The sequence below is a fragment of the Pseudorca crassidens genome, chromosome 17 (genome assembly GCF_039906515.1).
Source record: "Pseudorca crassidens isolate mPseCra1 chromosome 17, mPseCra1.hap1, whole genome shotgun sequence".
In the NCBI taxonomy this organism is placed as follows: domain Eukaryota; kingdom Metazoa; phylum Chordata; class Mammalia; order Artiodactyla; family Delphinidae; genus Pseudorca; species Pseudorca crassidens.
The window spans coordinates 61,682,337-61,699,195 of NC_090312.1; the positions used below are offsets into that span (position 1 = coordinate 61,682,337).

General features: G+C 38.9%; 1 protein-coding gene across 6 annotated transcripts in view; it reads left to right on the plus strand.

Annotated features, from left to right (window-relative positions):
• Positions 1–16,859, plus strand: part of ZNF704 (zinc finger protein 704) — a 217,403-nt gene that overhangs the window by 46,417 nt on the left and 154,127 nt on the right. For 3 of the 6 annotated variants that reach the window (XR_010936442.1, XM_067711991.1, XM_067711993.1), the window contains one exon: positions 15,026–15,091. The exons of the other annotated variants lie outside the window; for them this stretch is intronic. Coding sequence is in view for 2 of the 3 variants with exons in the window: in XM_067711991.1 (XP_067568092.1) it covers positions 15,026–15,091 (66 nt within the window). In the remaining variant the exon portion in view is untranslated. The remainder of the gene's footprint in view (positions 1–15,025; positions 15,092–16,859) is intronic. 6 annotated transcript variants of the gene reach the window in all.

Consider the following 16,859-nt stretch of genomic DNA (forward strand, 5'->3'; position numbering starts at 1 on the left):
TTATTTTTTTCCTAAGCCTGTAGGGCAAGAATTAGACTTCCCAATATTACATAGTTTAGGGCCAACTTGCAATTCTGTAGAACTTACTCTACATAAAATTTTCATTAGACCATTTTATATGTTGGAAGACCTGGAATTCATAATTTTAACTTGTCATCAATTGTTTTAGGTATATCTTTATTCTTTAATTTTTACCCACTTGCAGTAGTTTCTGGGGAAAATAATGAAGAGAGGAAGGAGAAAAATGTTTTCTGCCTTTTCTGGCTCTGTTGTGTGGAATATTCTTTCTTCCCTCTCAAATTCACTGAGTGCACTTAAAAGTCAAGCCAGTGTTATTATGGAGTTCTTTAAACAATATTGGGAAATTAATTGGAAACCCAGTTAATGTGCAGCAAAAATTCCCCAATGACAAGGTATAGCTTAGATGTGTTAATCTGTTATGGGAAAGACTAGTTAAAGCTTCATTGTTTGAGATCTCCACGAATACACTTATTTTCATTGCTGTAGTAAGAGTTTAATTATCACAAATATGCCAACAGTTGGTGAAATAAATTACTCTTTTTTAAAGTGATGATGAAGGAATCAGAAGTTCTGGAGTTCATCTAACTCTCCACTCTTTCTGTTCTATTTTCTTTTACTGTTATCAAGTTATTTTGTAAATGTAAACTTTCCACTATCATCTAAATAGATCAATATTTTATTTACTTGTTTACTCCTTTACTTGACATGTAGGAAGATACAGGATTTTTCTTTTTGTTTTTTTTAGAAGAAATAGTTATATCTGTTGGCAGTACGTAAATAATGAGGCTTGAGTAAGTCTACGGGTATACGGGAATATTGGTATGAGTAAACCTTTATATCTATATCTTATATAGTATATCATATATAACACACGTGTATTATATATACCCCATATACATATTCTGTATCGCTATATCTAGCCACATGGTTATTGCAACTTATTACTCTTCTAAATCCAGACATTAGGTATTGGCCAGCTCTTAGAAGGGCAGGACAACGATTTTAGGTGAATAGAGTATGACTGGTGCAGAGCTCCTCATTGGTTTAAAATCAGTTCTCTATAATCTTTCTCACTTTATATTTTGCTTATTGCCACTGTAGCTAACAGGATTTTTGTTGAACTTCACTTTCTGTGGTTTGTAGGATGAAATATGAAGTTTTTTCTGTGGTTTGTGTAATGAAAACAATGGGTATATTTTATATGTGTTTTCATATCCCTAGAAAGTTCTGAGAACCACGCCCCTCTTTAATCACTGTACCTCACTGCAATTAAGCATTACTGATTTCATCTCCATTCAATAGACATTTATTGAGTACCTGCTATGAACTCAGTACTCAGTAAAAAAGTGAATGAGGCAGCATGCTAACCCTCCAGGACCTTACCATCAGAGAGCCAGACACCTAAGTGGTTAATATCAAATAACTTGCTCTCTTCTCATTAGAACTGGGTGAATTTGTATGTAATGGAGAATCTCTTAGTATTAGGAAAGTTGTTAGTGTGACACAACTATTTAAAAGCCTAATTCCCTTTTATTAGTATCTTTTTCAAGATGGGGATAAATGGAACAGAGGAGGAACTCTGTATCTGAGATCTGCATTACAAAATCCGTTTCTTTACCCATTTTCTGAGGACCCACTTAAGAGCTGCTAGTTTCAGGAAAACATAAATTTAAGTAAGTTATTAATCCAGATGTGTCAGGCTGGGTCATCTGAGAAGACAAATGCCAAGATAGGATTGAACGTGCAAGTGTTTTATTAGGATAAACACCTGGGGTGGGTGGAGGCAGGGAAGGCAGGAGGTGTGAGTCAGACTAAGGTGCAGGTCTGAGCCCAGTGAGGGAGAGGGGTGAGGGAAGGCTGGATGGAAGTGTCTGAGACTGTCTCGCAAGGCCACCAGGACTCCTGCATTATATTAATTACATGAGTTATATTAATGCAAGAGAGTCCACTTACCCACGGGATGTTGCTTGATTGATTTCAGGAAGAAACAGTGTTTTTTTTCTTTTTTTGTTTCCGGTGGGGGGCAGGCGGGGGGTGGTGCAGAGGGGTGAATGCATTATAAGGTGAGGTCCTCAAAATATCCCTTGAATTATTCCAGGTTCTTCAGGGGAGAAAACTAAATAGGAAGAGCACAAGAGTATGTAAGAGAGCATGTGAATGAGCAGTGTTCGTCTTTGGACCTAAAGATCTATCATTGATGGAAAAAAAATTCTTCCCAATTTTAAAGATTATGGAGGAGGAATAATTTGGTGGGGCGTGAGGTGACCTGTACGAGGCGTGTCAGTGCTAACAGTGGGGACAGCAGCCTTTAAATGACTGATCCCTCTCTCTGAAGGTTTCATCACTTATTCATTTAGTAATGTCTGGTTATAAAAGATAACAGCTCCCTCCGAAAGAGACTGTGAATTGAAAATGAGGAGTTACTAATTATAAACATGTTATCTTAAGTATTTTTTAATCTTCAGGGAAAATACTAGCTTTAGTGATCTCTATGGCGAGTTAGGAAAATGAGCTTTAAGAGGATAAGGAGAGGAATACAAAGAGACGGGGGTGTGAAGAGTTGAGCCAGAATGAAAATCCAATACTGTAGTTTGGCCCAAGAAGTGAATAGGAGGCCAAGGTCAGTAAAGACAAAGGCCAGTCAGAGATTTCCTGTGGGCAGAGCTCAGTGGTCCATTAGCCAAGACAGTATTTTAGCCTCATTGGAAAAAGATGATGAGCCTGGGCCCAGATAATCAATGAAACATGCCCAGTTTAGTGGTGGAAATTTGGGGAAAAGAAAGAAAGATTTGAAATACAGAGTAGGGAATTTAAAGATTTTTCCAGGGATGTAGGGCGTAGAACTAGTCGGAAGGAATTGTTCAGTTCTTGGGATGTGTGCCAAGCTATTGCAGTAGCACGAGACTTCTGTGAATTGGCCTGACTGAATACCGTTGGTAACACCAGATTCTTTCAAAGTCCAAGTAATGCTCATTTCAGTGTTTGACCTGTCCTGATGGGTAAACTAGGCATGTTGGTAAAGCCTGTAAGTACCAGAAAATAAAACATAAAGGACTCAGGAGAGCCACTTTTGGAGGAGAAATTTTCTACTCATTTTAACTCTGCCTGGTTATAGGTAAGGATTGAGGTTTCTTTTTATTTTCCCATATGGATATCCAATTGTTACAGTTGTTGGACAGATTATCCTTTCCCCATTGCATTACCTTGACATCTTTTTCAAAATCAACTAACCATATATGTGCGTGTCTAGCTCTGGACTCTCCTCTGTTCTGTATCTGTGTGTCTATCCTTATGCCAGTACTACAGTCTCTTTTTTTTTAACATCTTTATTGGAGTATAATTGCTTTACAATGTTGTGTTAGTTTCTGCCGTACAACAAAGTGAATCAGCTATAGGCATACATATATCCCCGTATCCCCTCCCTCTTGTGTCTCCCTCCCACCCTCCTTATCCCACCCCTCTAGGTGGTCACAAAGCACCGAGCTGATATCCCTGTGCTCTGCAGCTGCTTCGCACTAGCTATCTGTTTTACATTTGGTAGTGTATATATGTCAGTGTTACTCTCTCACTTCATCCCAGCTTACCCTTCCCCCTCCCCATGTCCTCAAGCCCATTCTCTGTGTCTGTGTCTTTATTCCTGTCCTGCCCCTAGGTTCATCAGAACCATTTTTTTTTTAGATTCCATATATATATGTGTTAGCATAGGATATTTGTTTTTCTCTTTCTGACTTACTTCACTCTGTATGACAGACTCTAGGTCCCTCTTGATTGCTGTACTCTTTTTTTTTTTTGTAGTAAGTCTTGATAGTAGGTAGTATGAGTATGCCAACCTTGTTCTGCTTTTTTAAACATATCTTTCTAGGTTTGCTGGATTTCCATATAGATTTTAGAATATTCTACCATTTTCTACCCTTCAAAAAAGCCTATTGGAATTTTAATTGTTATTACATTTGAATCTATAGGTCAGTTTAGGGTGAATTGATATCATAAAAACATCAAATCTTCCAATTTATAGATAGAATATGTCTTTACGTTCACCCAGTTCTTTTATTCTTCTCAGTAGCATTTGTAGTTTTCAGTGCTTAGATCTTGCATTATTTTGTTAACTTAATTTGTATGTACTTTATGTTTTTAGATACTGTTCTAAATAATATTTAATTTTTTTTGGTACTCTTTTTTCTTCCAGTTTTATTAAGATATAATTGACATACAGCACTGTATAAGTTAAGATGTACAGCATAATGATTTGACTTACATCATGAAATGATTAGAAATCTAGTGATTAGCACAATAAGTTTAGAGAACATCCATCATCTCATATAGATACATTAAATAAATATAAAATTACCTTTCCTTGGGATGAGAACTCTTAGGGTTTGCTTTCTTAGCTTTCATATATAACATACAACAGTGTTAATTATATTTATCATGTTGTACATTACATCCCTAGCACTTATTTATCTTATACCTGGAAGTTTGTACCTTTTGACTGCCTTCATCTAATTCTCCCTCCCCAACTACCTGCCTCTGGGTAACCACAAATCTGATCTCTTTTTCTATGAGAGAGTTTGTTTTTGAAGTATAATTGACCTACAGCACAATGTTAGTTCTTACTACATGACAGAGTGATTGAATATTTCTGTACATTTCAAAATGATCACTGTGATAAGTCTGGTTATTATCTGTCACCATACTAAGACATTACATAGTTTTTGACTGTATTCCCTACACTGCATATTGAATATCTGTGACTCATTTATTTTGTAACTGGAAGTTTGTACCTCTTATTCTCCCTTACCTATTTCTTTCCTCTTCCCCCCGGCCCTGCTCCGGCAATCACCTGTTTTTTTCTCTGTATCTATAGCTATTTCTGTTTTGTTATATTTGTTCATTTGTTTTGTTTTCTAGATTTTACATATAAGTGAAATCATACAGTATTTTTCTTTCTCTGTGACTTATTTCACTTAGCATGATACCCTCTAGGCCCATCCATGTTGTCACAAATGGCAAGATTCCATTCTTTTTTATGGCTGTGTAATATTCCAGTGTGTGTGTGTGATATCTTCTTTATCCATCTATCTATTGATGGGCACTTATGTTGCTTCCATATCCTGGCTAGTGTAAACAATGCTGCAATGCACACAGGGTGCATATATCTTTTTGAATTAGTGTTTGTTTTCTCATCGGAAAAATACCCAGGAGTGGAATTACTGGATCTTATGGCAGTTCTATTTTTAATTTTTTGAGGAATTTCCATACTGTTCTCCATAGTGGCTGTAACAGTTTACATTCCCACCAACACTGCACAAGGGTTTCCTTTTCTCCACATCTTTACCAACACTTGTTATTTCTTGCCTTTTTGATAATAGCCGTTCTGACAGGTATGAAGTGATATCTCATTGTGGTTTTGATTTGCATTTTCCTGATGATCTCTGATGTTGAGCATCCTTTCATATGTATGTTGGCCGTCCGTATGTCTTCTTTGGAAAAATGTGTAATCAGTTCCTCTGCCCAATTTTTAATAGGGTTGTTGGGCAACTTTTGATACTGAGTTCAATGAGTTCTTTGTTTATTTTGGATATTAACCCCTTGTTGGATATATCATTTGCAAATATTTTATTGGCATATAATTGTTCATGGTAATCTTTTATGATCTTTTGTACTTCTGTGGTGTCAGTTGTAACTTCTCCTTTTTAATTTCTGATTTTATTGACTTGGGCCCTGTCTCCTTTTTTCTTGATGAATCTGAGTAAAGGTTTATTAATTTTGTTTATCTGTTCAAAGAACCAGCTCTTAGTTTTTTTGTCTCTATTTCATTTATTTCTGCTCTCATCTTTATCATTTCTTTTCTTCTACTAACTGGGTTTTGTTTGTTTTTCTAATTCCTTTAAGTGTAAGGTTAGGTTGTTTCTTTGAGGTTTTCTTGTTCCTGAGGTGGGCTTGTATCACTGTAAACTTCGCTCTTAGAACTGTTTTTGCTGCTTCGCATAGATTTGGGATCATTATGTTTTCATTTTCATTTGCCTCCAGGTATTTTTAAATTTTCTTTGATTTCTTTAGTGATCCATTGGTTGTTTAGTCGCATATTGTTTAGCCTTCATGTGTTTGTGTTCTTGCGGGTTTTTCCTTGTAGTTGATTTCTAGTCTCATGGCATTGTGGTCAGAAAAGATTCTTGATATGATTTTTATTTTCTTAAGTTTACTCTGTGTGGCCAGGGCCCAGAGAGTGTTGGGGCTGATGCCTTGTCCACTGGTGGGTGAGGCTGGTCCCAGGGCTAGTGCCAGCCCATTAGTAGGTGGAGCCAGGTTGTGGGTCCAGTGTGGAGCCAGGGCCCTGTGAGTCCAGGGGTTGGTATCAGCCTGCCAGTGGGCAGGGCCAGCTGTGGAGATGGCTGGCTGTGGGACCCTGGGGGATTCTAGGCCTAGTTTCAGGTCTTGGGCCCTCTGGTGGACAGGGCTGGGTCCTGGGGCAGCTGTGGGTTCGGGGGTCTTAAAGAAGCCCGCCTGCTTGTGGGTGGGGCTCTGTCCCTGCCCAGCTAGCTACTTGGCTTGAGGTGTCCCAGTACTGATGCCTGCAGGCTGGTGGGTGAGGCAAGCAAGGTCCTGGTGCTAACATGCTCGAGGGAGGATTCCAAAGTGACACTTGCCAGCCCCAATGTCCTTTTGGTAGAATGAGCTCTCAAAATGGTTGCTACCAGTGTCTGTGTCCCCACGCTGAGCTCTAGATGCCTCCTGCCTCTCAGGAAGTCTCTCCAAGATCAGCAGGTAGGTCTGACTCAGATTTCTTTCAAACTACTGCTTCTGCTCTGGGTCCCAGAACGTGTGAGATTTTGTGTGCGCCCTTTAAGAGTGGAGTCTCTATTTCTCCAGCCCTCTGGCTCTCCTGAAAGTAAGCCCTGCTGGCCTTCAAAGCCAAATGTTCTGGGAGCTCGTCTTGCTGGTACCGGAAACCCAGGGTGTGGAGGCCGGTGTGAGGCCTGGACCCCTTTCGCCTTGGGGAGAACCTCTGCAGTTGTAATTATCCTATCATGTGTGGGTTGCCTACCCGGGGTTATGGCCTCTTGACTGTACCACATCTTTGCCCTGCTTACCCATCTCACTGTGGTTCCTTCTTTATATCTTTAGTTGTAGCAGATCTTTTCCGCTTTTCTTCTGGTCATTCACATCAATAGTTGCTCTGTAAATAGTTGTCGTTTCGGTGTGCCCGTGGCAAGAGGTGAACTCAGGGTCTTCCTGCTCTGCCGTCTTGGCCACTCCCCCACCAAATGATATTATTATTATTATTATTTTTTTTTTTTCTGGTATGCGGCCTCTCCCGCCGCAGAGCACAGGCCCCGGATGCGCAGGCTCAGCGGCCAAGGCCCACGGGCCTAGCCGCCCCACGGCATATGGGACTCTCCCGGACCGGGGCACGAACCTGCGTCCCCTGCATCGGCAGGCGGACCCGCAACCACTGCGCCACCAGGGAAGCCTGATGATATTATTTTAAATGTCAACTTCAAGTTATTCATTGCTGATACAGAGAAATACAATTTATATTTTGACCAACTATACTGAAAACTTACTAAACTCAGGCATTAGGTTTTTTAGCTTTTTTGGTAGATTTGTTTTTAGGAGGGTCTACATAAATGATCATGCTGCCTGCAAATAAAGACAACTCATTACTCTTCCTCTCCCGTATGTATACCTTTCATTTATGTTTTGTCTTTTTGCACTGGCTTGCACCTCCAACGTAAGACTGAATATAAGTGGCAAAAATGGGTATCCTTATCTTGTTCTTCAAGGGGAAAGCACTCAGTATATTTCACTGTTAAGAATGATGATAGCTGCAGGATTGTTTTCTTTCTTTATGAGAGCATGGAAGTACTCTTCCATTTCTAATTAGCTGATGAGAGTTTTTATCATCAGTAAATGTTGAATATTGTAAAAAAAAAAGCATCTATCTAGGTGAGCATACTTAACAATTATTTTAATGTGTCGAGTTACATTGATTGGTCTTCGACCATTGAGTCAGCTTTGGATTCCGGAGCTAAAACCCCCTTAAATATCAAAGGATCAATTTTTGCTAAAATTCTATTAAGGATTCATTCATTTCCATCCACTGACCTATCATTTTATTTACTTGGATATTGTTGTGTGGTTTTGATATCAGTTTAATGATGGCCTCATAAAATGGGTTAGGAAGTGTTCCCTCCTCCTTGTTTTCTGAATTTGTTTTAGGACTGGTATTACTTCTTCCTTAAAGGGTAGGTCTACTGGTGAAGCCATCTGGACCTGGAGTTTTCTTTATGGGAGTGTTTTTCATTACAGATTCAATTTTTAAGATTGATATACAGTTGACCCTTGCACAGCACAGGTTTGAACTGTGCGGGTCCACTTATACACAGATCTTTTCAATAGTAAATACTATAATACTACATGGTCCACAGTTGGTTAGATCTGTAGATGTGGAGGAACCGTGAAAACGGAAGGCCGACTATATTATACGCAGGTTAACCCCCTCGTTGTTCAAGGGTCAACTGTAGTGCTATTCAGCTTTCATGTTTCTTTTTGAATCAGTTTTGGTAACTTGTGTCTTTCAAGGAATTTATCCATTACATATAAATTGTCAAATTTGTTAGCATGGAGTTGTTCATAATATTGCCTTTTTAAAAAAGACAGAGAATCTACAGTAATGTTCCCTCTCCCATTTCTGATATTGGTCAGTGTGTCATCTTTTTTTTTTAACCAGTCTAACTAGCAGTTTATCAGTGTTATGGCTGTTGTCAAGGAGCCAGCTTTCACATGTATTGATTTTCTCTATTGTTTGTCCATTTTCTATTTCATTGATTTCTTCTTTTATTATTTCCTTCCTTCTGCTTATTTTGAGTGTAAATTCCTCCTCTTTTTCTAGTTTCTTCAGGTAGAATTTTAGACTGTTAATTGTAGACTTTTCTTCTTTTATGTTATAAGGATTTAATGATATAACTCCTAAGCACTTCTTTATATGCACCTCCCAATTTTTGTTAGGTTGATATTTTAATATTAGATTTTTAATATTTTTATTAGATTATTAATATTTTTAATATTTAATCTTTTTATATTAGATTGTTAGATTTAATATTTTTTATTATTAGATTATTTAATATTTTAATATTTTTAATATTAGATTATTATAATTAGATTTTATTTTAAAAAGTAAGAGATACAAAACATTTTTCATCTTATTATTTATAATTGAGAAAATAATCCAGAGAATAGAAATATAGAGTATATTCTTGAAATAGGATATTTTACTCACTGTATTCATTATAGTTACTGATATGTTTAGAATTTTTCACCATCTTAATTTTTTTTTTCCCCCCGATACGCGGGCCTCTCACTGTTGTGGCCTCTCCCGTTGCGGAGCACAGGCTCCGGACGCACAGGCTCAGCGGCCATGGCTCACGGGCCCAGCCGCTCCGGGGCATGTGGGATCTTCCCAGACCGAGGCACGAACCCGTGTCCCCTGCATCGGCAGGCGGACTCTCAACCAGTGTGCCACCAGGGAAGTCCTTTATTTCTTTTTTTTTTTTTTTTGCGGTACGCGGACCTCTCACTCTTGTGGCCTCTCCCGTTGCAGAGCACAGGCTCCGGACGCACAGGCTCAGCGGCCATGGCTCACGGGCCTAGCCGCTCCGCGGCATGTGGGATCTTCCCAGACCGGGGCACGAACCCGTGTCCCCTGCATCGGCAGGTGGACTCTCAACCACTGCGCCACCAGGGAAGCCCTCTTTTTTTCTTTTTTAAACCATGCTTTACTATGTTTTCTTTTTCCTACCTTTTGTTTTATTGATCTAGCTTGATTAGAAAGTTATATATTCTGTTTCTTTTTTCTTTTTTTTAAGATTTGTTCCTCAATACCTTATTTTTTAAAAGACTTTATTTTTCAGAGCAGTTCTAGGTTCACAACAAAATTGAGACGCAGTTACAGAGATTTCCCATATACCCTCTGTCCCCACACACGCAGAGCACCCCTCCTGTTATCAACATCTGTCATCGTTTTTGTCCTCAAGTTTACTTCCCTAAATGTTAGTGTTGTATATTAAATGGGTTTGGACAAATATATAAGGACATGTATCCCTCATTATAGTACCATCCAGGGTATTTTCACTGCCCTAAAAAATTCTCTGTGCCCTGCTTATTGATCCCTTCCCCTACCCTGAACTCCTGGAAACCACTAATCTTTTTACTGTCTCCATAGTTTTGCCTTTTTCAGAATGTCTATAGTTGGAATAATATAATATGCAGCTTTTTCAGATTGGCTTCTTTCACTGAGTAATGTGCATTTTTTAAATTTATTCAACATCTTTATTAATTAAGTGGATTTTATGTGCCAGCTACTGGAATACAAGGTAGAATAAATAGACATACTTCCTGCCCAGGTAGAATTGAGGAGAGAGAGAGATTCTAAACAACACAAATATAAACACATAATTATACATTATAATAATTTTAATAGATGGAATGTACAGGGTATTATGAGGTCCATAAGTAGGAAGACTTATTTTAGAATGAGGCATGAGGAAAGGCCTCTTTAATGCAAGTACATTTTAGCTGAGACCTAAAGAATGAGGAGGTGTTAGACAGACTGACTAGAGAGGAAGGTATTCCAGGTAGGGGAGAGTATGCCTGCAAGCCTCAAGGTAAGAAAGAAGGCCAGTGTGGCTGAAGCACAGAGAATGGGGGAGGGCGGCAAGAGATGAGGTTGGAGAGGCAAATCATATTGAGCTATATTGATTGTGTTAAAGATTTTTAAAGTATATATTTAGATCAATTAGAAGAATTTTATGGAGAAGAATGATTAATGTTCCTTCTGTATTTAGGAATGATCACATTAACTGTTATATGTACATTGGGTTTGAGAAGGACAAGGTGGGTGCAGGGAGACTAGTCGGGAAGCTGCTCCTTTAGTGCAGAACAGATGTCATGGGAGTCTGGACTGCATAGAGTGGTGACAGCTGAGATGAAGACAAGTGGACAGACTTGAGATGCATTTTTGAAGTAGACGTGAGGCTTCTTGGTTGTAAGCAACAGAAAATGACTAGCTGATTTAACAAAGGATGGAGTTTTCTGAAAGACTTACAAAGTTTCTAGGGAGGCGGTTAGAAAGTGGGCAGGAGGGTGGGGAGCTAGAAACACAGTTATGTGCATTCATTCTACCAGGGCCTGCAACTGAGCTTTTTGGCTTCTAAAGCAAGAGATGTATGTGTTTGGAAATTCTCCGGGCACTGGAAATAAATTCAGGCACTGGAGCACAAATTTAACAAATGACAGACCTAAGACTGGGAGGTTTCTGACCCCAAGTGAATTTTTGTTTCTTATTACCATCATTAGTGTTTATCAGAGAACATTAATTTATTGTCAGTTGCAAATGTGATGCCTTAAAATACATTGATAATTCTAATATCACTTGCTGTCCAGACTCTAAAAAACAATAAAAACTCAACTGTTAGGAAAACATTATTAGATAACCTGGATCATTAGAGCATGGCATTTGTTATCCTCTTTTTGCCAGACATTGTTTTTTTTGGAAGTACTGATGCTTAAACTGGTTGGATTTCACCCAAACAGCAATTACAATTTGATTACGCAAAGTAGAGACTGTCTTCTAATTATAACTCTAAAGCGAAAGAAATCTATTAGCAAACCAGTTGTAACAAGGGAAAAAGAAAAGTTTGGCCAAAAATATTCCTAACAACAATTTATTAGAATACTCCAGATTGTTAGTTTGCTGTTGGAAAAAAATTGAACCATACGGCACTGTTTGTTTTGCAGGGTTTTAAAATACAGTGATGTCATATATATCACTTGCTGGGTAAAATGAAGTCATCTTCTCCTTATAGAATGCCTCTTTGGGAACTGTATCGTTTAGAAAGAACTTGAGAAACTCATTAACCTTTGAGTTCAAAGTTAGGAAATGACCCGAGCTTCAAGCAATATCTCATGTTGACAATGGAAAATTGTGAACTTATTTGGGCTACCATTTTCAGTGGTCTCTACATTTTCTCCTTTGTCTTTTATGTACTATATATTACTTATAGAAAAGTCTTTTATATCAGACTTGGAATTAAGTGAGAGATAAGGCAAAATTGGTATCATTATTTCTGAATCTCCAGAAGCATAGCAGTTTCTGGAGCAAATGTTTAATGTTTAAATGTATTAAAAACTTTTTAGGTCACAAACTCTGTAACCAATATGAAACTACTGAAAAGACGGAAAAGTTTAAAAGGTCTCTAAGCTTATCTCATTGAACATTTTCTTTTTAAAAAAATATATTGGGGGCTTCCCTGGCGGCACAGTGGTTGGGAGTCCGCCTGCCGATGCAGGGGACACGGGTTCGTGCCCCGGTCCGGGAGAATCCCACATGCCGCAGAGCGGCTGGGCCCGTGGGCCATGGCCACTGGGCCTGCACGTCTGGGGCCTGTGCTCCGCAACAGGAGAGGCCACAGCAGTGAGAGGCCCGCATACCACAAAACAAAACAAAATTGGGAGGGCAATATAAATGTGCCTACCCATGTTGGAGAAAGACTAATACTATGTAATTGTTAAGAACCAAAGCAATCTCCTCAAAGTAGCTATGAAGACCATCTTTTCCAGGAAACCTTTTTTTTTAATTTTATTTTTTATTTATTTATTTTTTGGCTGTATTGTGTCTTCGTTGCTGCATGCGGGCTTTCTCTAGTTGCAGTGAGCAGGGGCTTCTCTTCGTTGCGGTGCATGGGCTTCTCATTGCGGTGGCTTCTCTTGTTGCGGAGTACAGGCTCTAGGTACGCGGGCTTCAGTAGTTGTGGCTCGCAGGCTGTAGAGCGCAGTCTCAGTAGTTGTGGCGCACAGGCTTAGTTGTTCCGCGGCATGTGGGATCTTCTCAGACCAGGGCTCGAACCTGTGTCCCCTGCATTGGCAGGTGGATTCTTAACCACTGTGCTATGAGGGAAGTCCCCTCCAGGAAACCTTTATCCACTTCCATCCCTTCCCATCCTTTTAGTAATTCAGGTCAGCAAGTAACTGTTGTTTCTGTTTTCTTGCTTCAGTCTGTCTGTTTGTTACACAGCAGCCAAAATGATCTTCCCAAAGCACAAGTATAATCATGTGGATAGAGGGACGGAAACAGGAAATTGCTAGGAACCGACATAATTGACATTATGACTTAATGAAACACATTGTGCCATCAGAACACAATCAAGTCACCTCTTGCTGGGGATTTGATTCTAAAGTCAACAAATAAATCAAGATTCAGTAGAAACAAAATTATTATTTACAACGTCTTTGATCACCTGTGAGTCCAGAACCCACTATGAAAGACTTGAGATTGGAAACCAATTGAAAAAAAGACAATTATTCTCCCCCTTCCTACTCAGAATTTCATTGAATGGAATGGTGGAATTTATGCCTTTTTTTTTTTTTAGTAAAAGAATGGATTCATTTATTAGCATCTGTAAAAGAGACGTACAACTTGAATAAAAGAAGGATGAAACCATGTAACATGATGTTCCGAAGTATTTGAGGCTTGCCAATTTCTTTTCTACTTCTAGAGGCAAGAACCATGAAGTTCTAGATTAGAAATGGTCTCTCTTCTAATGTTCTGTCCATTGTAAGTCTGAGCTAAGAATGAGAAGACATGGTAGGATGCTGATGAAGTTGATCGTTTTTATGCTGTCTCTTCAACTTACTATCATATGAACTTCTAGTTCTTGGCAGAATCTGGGGCAGCCTTGAGCCATAGGTCTCTGGGGATGAGGTTCAGTCTAAGATTTCCCTCGGATTGTTTCACTCCTCTAATATCTCCTCAATTTAAATCTTGTATACCCTGTTACAGCACCTGAACTAAGCATCTTAGTGAAGTTCTAGCAAATAATACTCATAACCCTCGCTCTGAAAACAGTCCAGGACTGAATAAGATCTCAGATGAAGACACGATCTTAGCTCTGCCACCCACACCCCACCTCTGCTTATGGAGACAGTTATACGGGGGGCCCGGGGAAAGCACCAGGGAGGAGAGGCGGCATACCATCAGTGCTGACCAAGAGTTCACAACAGGAAGTGGACGATCAGAGCACCTTTAGTTTACCTGTGTTTTCAAACAATTAATAACGTAACGTAAGGAAGAAGTGAACTAGGGGGGAAACTTGTAAATATCTGTGAGACTGACAAGGCCCATGTTCTCCAAAGGATGTTTGGGGCCATAAAGCCGAGAATAATTATTAAAGCTTTTTAAAAAATATATAGGTATCTGGTGTTGAGGTAGGGGAAATTTTCCCCTTGACCTCTCTTGAGTTTTTGTGACTGAACTAATATTAAAATTTACACAAGACAAATTAGCAAGAGAAAAGGAAATAATTTTTAATTCATGTGCACAGAGGTCTCATAGAAATGGGACCTAAGAAGTGGTCAAAGCAGGGAGCTTTTATACTTTTTAGACAAAGAAACGATACATTTGAGAGGAATTGATAGGACAAAGAAGCTTAGGTTTGGGGTGCTGGATTCGTGAAGAATCTAAACAGAGTTTGGGCCTGAGGTGGTAAATAAAATAAGTAACAAGGTTTGTTTATATAGGCTTCTAAGCCCCGAATTCCCTCTCTCTGGCAAAAAGGGTGTCTTTCTACCTCCAGATGCAAGGAGTATACCTCTCATGTGCGAGATTTATTTCCTACTTTCAGGAAGACAGAAATATACATGGAAAAGAATATGAAAAAATATGAATAAGGATATATCCTTTTTCATATTTTTTTCCATTATGGTTTATCACAGGATATTGAATATAGTTCCCTGTGCTCTACAGTAGGACCTTGTTGTTTATCCATTCTATATATAATAGTTTGCATCTGCTAACCCCAAACTCCCAATCCTTCCATCGCTGATTCTTAAGTAACTTTAATTCAAAATAATCAATATGCCATTGTGGCATATTTAGGGGCAGCCCCCCAAAGCCCTAACACTGGTATGAACCTCCTTAACAGTGTCCCTTTTCTTAAAATCATTTCAGAGAGATGGGAAATGACCAGATTCTCAGGGAACAGCCTTGGCACTTGGCTTTGTGTAAAGAAGTCTGGTGAGTGGAGAAGAGATTTTTCCTGCAACCATAGGCCAGGAAAAGTCCCTACAGGAAGCTCCTTGGTGTTGTTCCTGGACGCCTCCCTACCTTTAAGGAAAGACAGGAGGTCTGTTATGAGTTATAGCCTTGAGACCACAGTCTTACAGAACATTCATTAACATCTTGTCTCACAATGTTTTACACACAGCTATGCATCAGGCTAGAGAGCAAGTTACTTACTCCTTTATTTGGTCTGAGGCCAAGTGACCCGGAGTTAAGAATTGAGAGAGACTGAACATGGATAGAAAGTCGAATCCCTGTTGTTTTTTTAAAGTTCTCTCTTCCTGCCAAATGCTTATAGTTGAATTTCTGTAATTTAAATGCACATATGCTACAACTCTACTCTCATAATATTCTACAAAATTATTAAGGAAGTTGGGGGGGATGGGAGGGAGATCCAAGAGGGAGGGGATATATGTATACATATAACTGATTCAATTCGTTGTACAGCAGAAACTAACACAACATTGTAAAGCAATTATACTCTAATTTTAAAAAAATGATTAAAAAATTATGAAGGAAGTTAATAAGGTGAGTCAGAGAACCAGCAGTTCTAAACCAGCAGTTCTCTTTCCCGTACTGACACCTATAGCATTGACTGACATTATCTTTATTTTCTTAGTGATAACTTAGGAAAGCTTGTGTTTTGTGACATAAATTTGGCTCAGTTAGTTTATGTGTGTGTGTTTGAGAGAAAACTTTACACACTTGTTTGTGTTGACTTTATTTTTTTTTATTGGAGTATAATTGCTTTACAATGTTGTGTTAGTTTCTACTGTACAATTAAGTGCATCAGCTATATGTATACATATATCCCCTCCCTCTTGGATGTCCCTCCCCCCTCCATCCCACCCATCTAGGTCATCATCACAGAGCACCAAGCTCCCTGTACTATACAGTAGGTTCCCACTAGCTATCTATTTTACACATGGTAGTGTATTTATGTCCAATTCATCCCACCCTCCTCTTCCCCCCACTGTGTCCACATGTCCATTCTCTATGTCTACGTCTCTATTCCTATCCTGCAAACAGTTTCATCTGTACCATTTTTCTAGATTCCACATATATGCGTTAATATACGATATTTGTTTTTCTCTTTCTGGCTTACTTCACTCTGTGTGACAGACTCTAGGTCCATCCACATCTCTACAAATGACCCAATTTCATTCCTTTTATGGTTGAGTAATATTCCATTGTATATATGTGCCACATCTTCTTTATCCATTCATCTGTTGTTGTACATTTAGGTTGTTTCCATGACCTGGCTATTGTAAATAGTGCTGCAATGAACACTGGGGTGCATGTGTCTTTTTCAGTTATGGTTTTCTCTGGGTATATGACCAGTAGTGGTATTGCTGGGTCATATGGTAATTCTATTTTAGTTTTTTAAGGAACCTCCATACTGTTCTCCATAGTGGCTGTATCATTTATATTCCCACCAACAGTGCAAGAGGGTTCCCTTTTCTCCACACCCTCTCCAGCATTTATTGTTTGTAGGTTTTTTGATGATGGCCATTCTGACTGGTGCAAGGTGATACTTCATTGTAGTTTTGATTTGCATTTCTCTAATAATTAGTGATGCTGAGCATCTTTTCATGTGCCTCTTGGCCACCTGTATGTCTTCTTTGGTGAAATGTCTATTTAGGTCTTCTGCCCATGTTTTAAATGGGTTGTTTGTTTTTTTGATATTGAGCTCCATGAGCTGTTTGTATAGTTTGGAGATTAA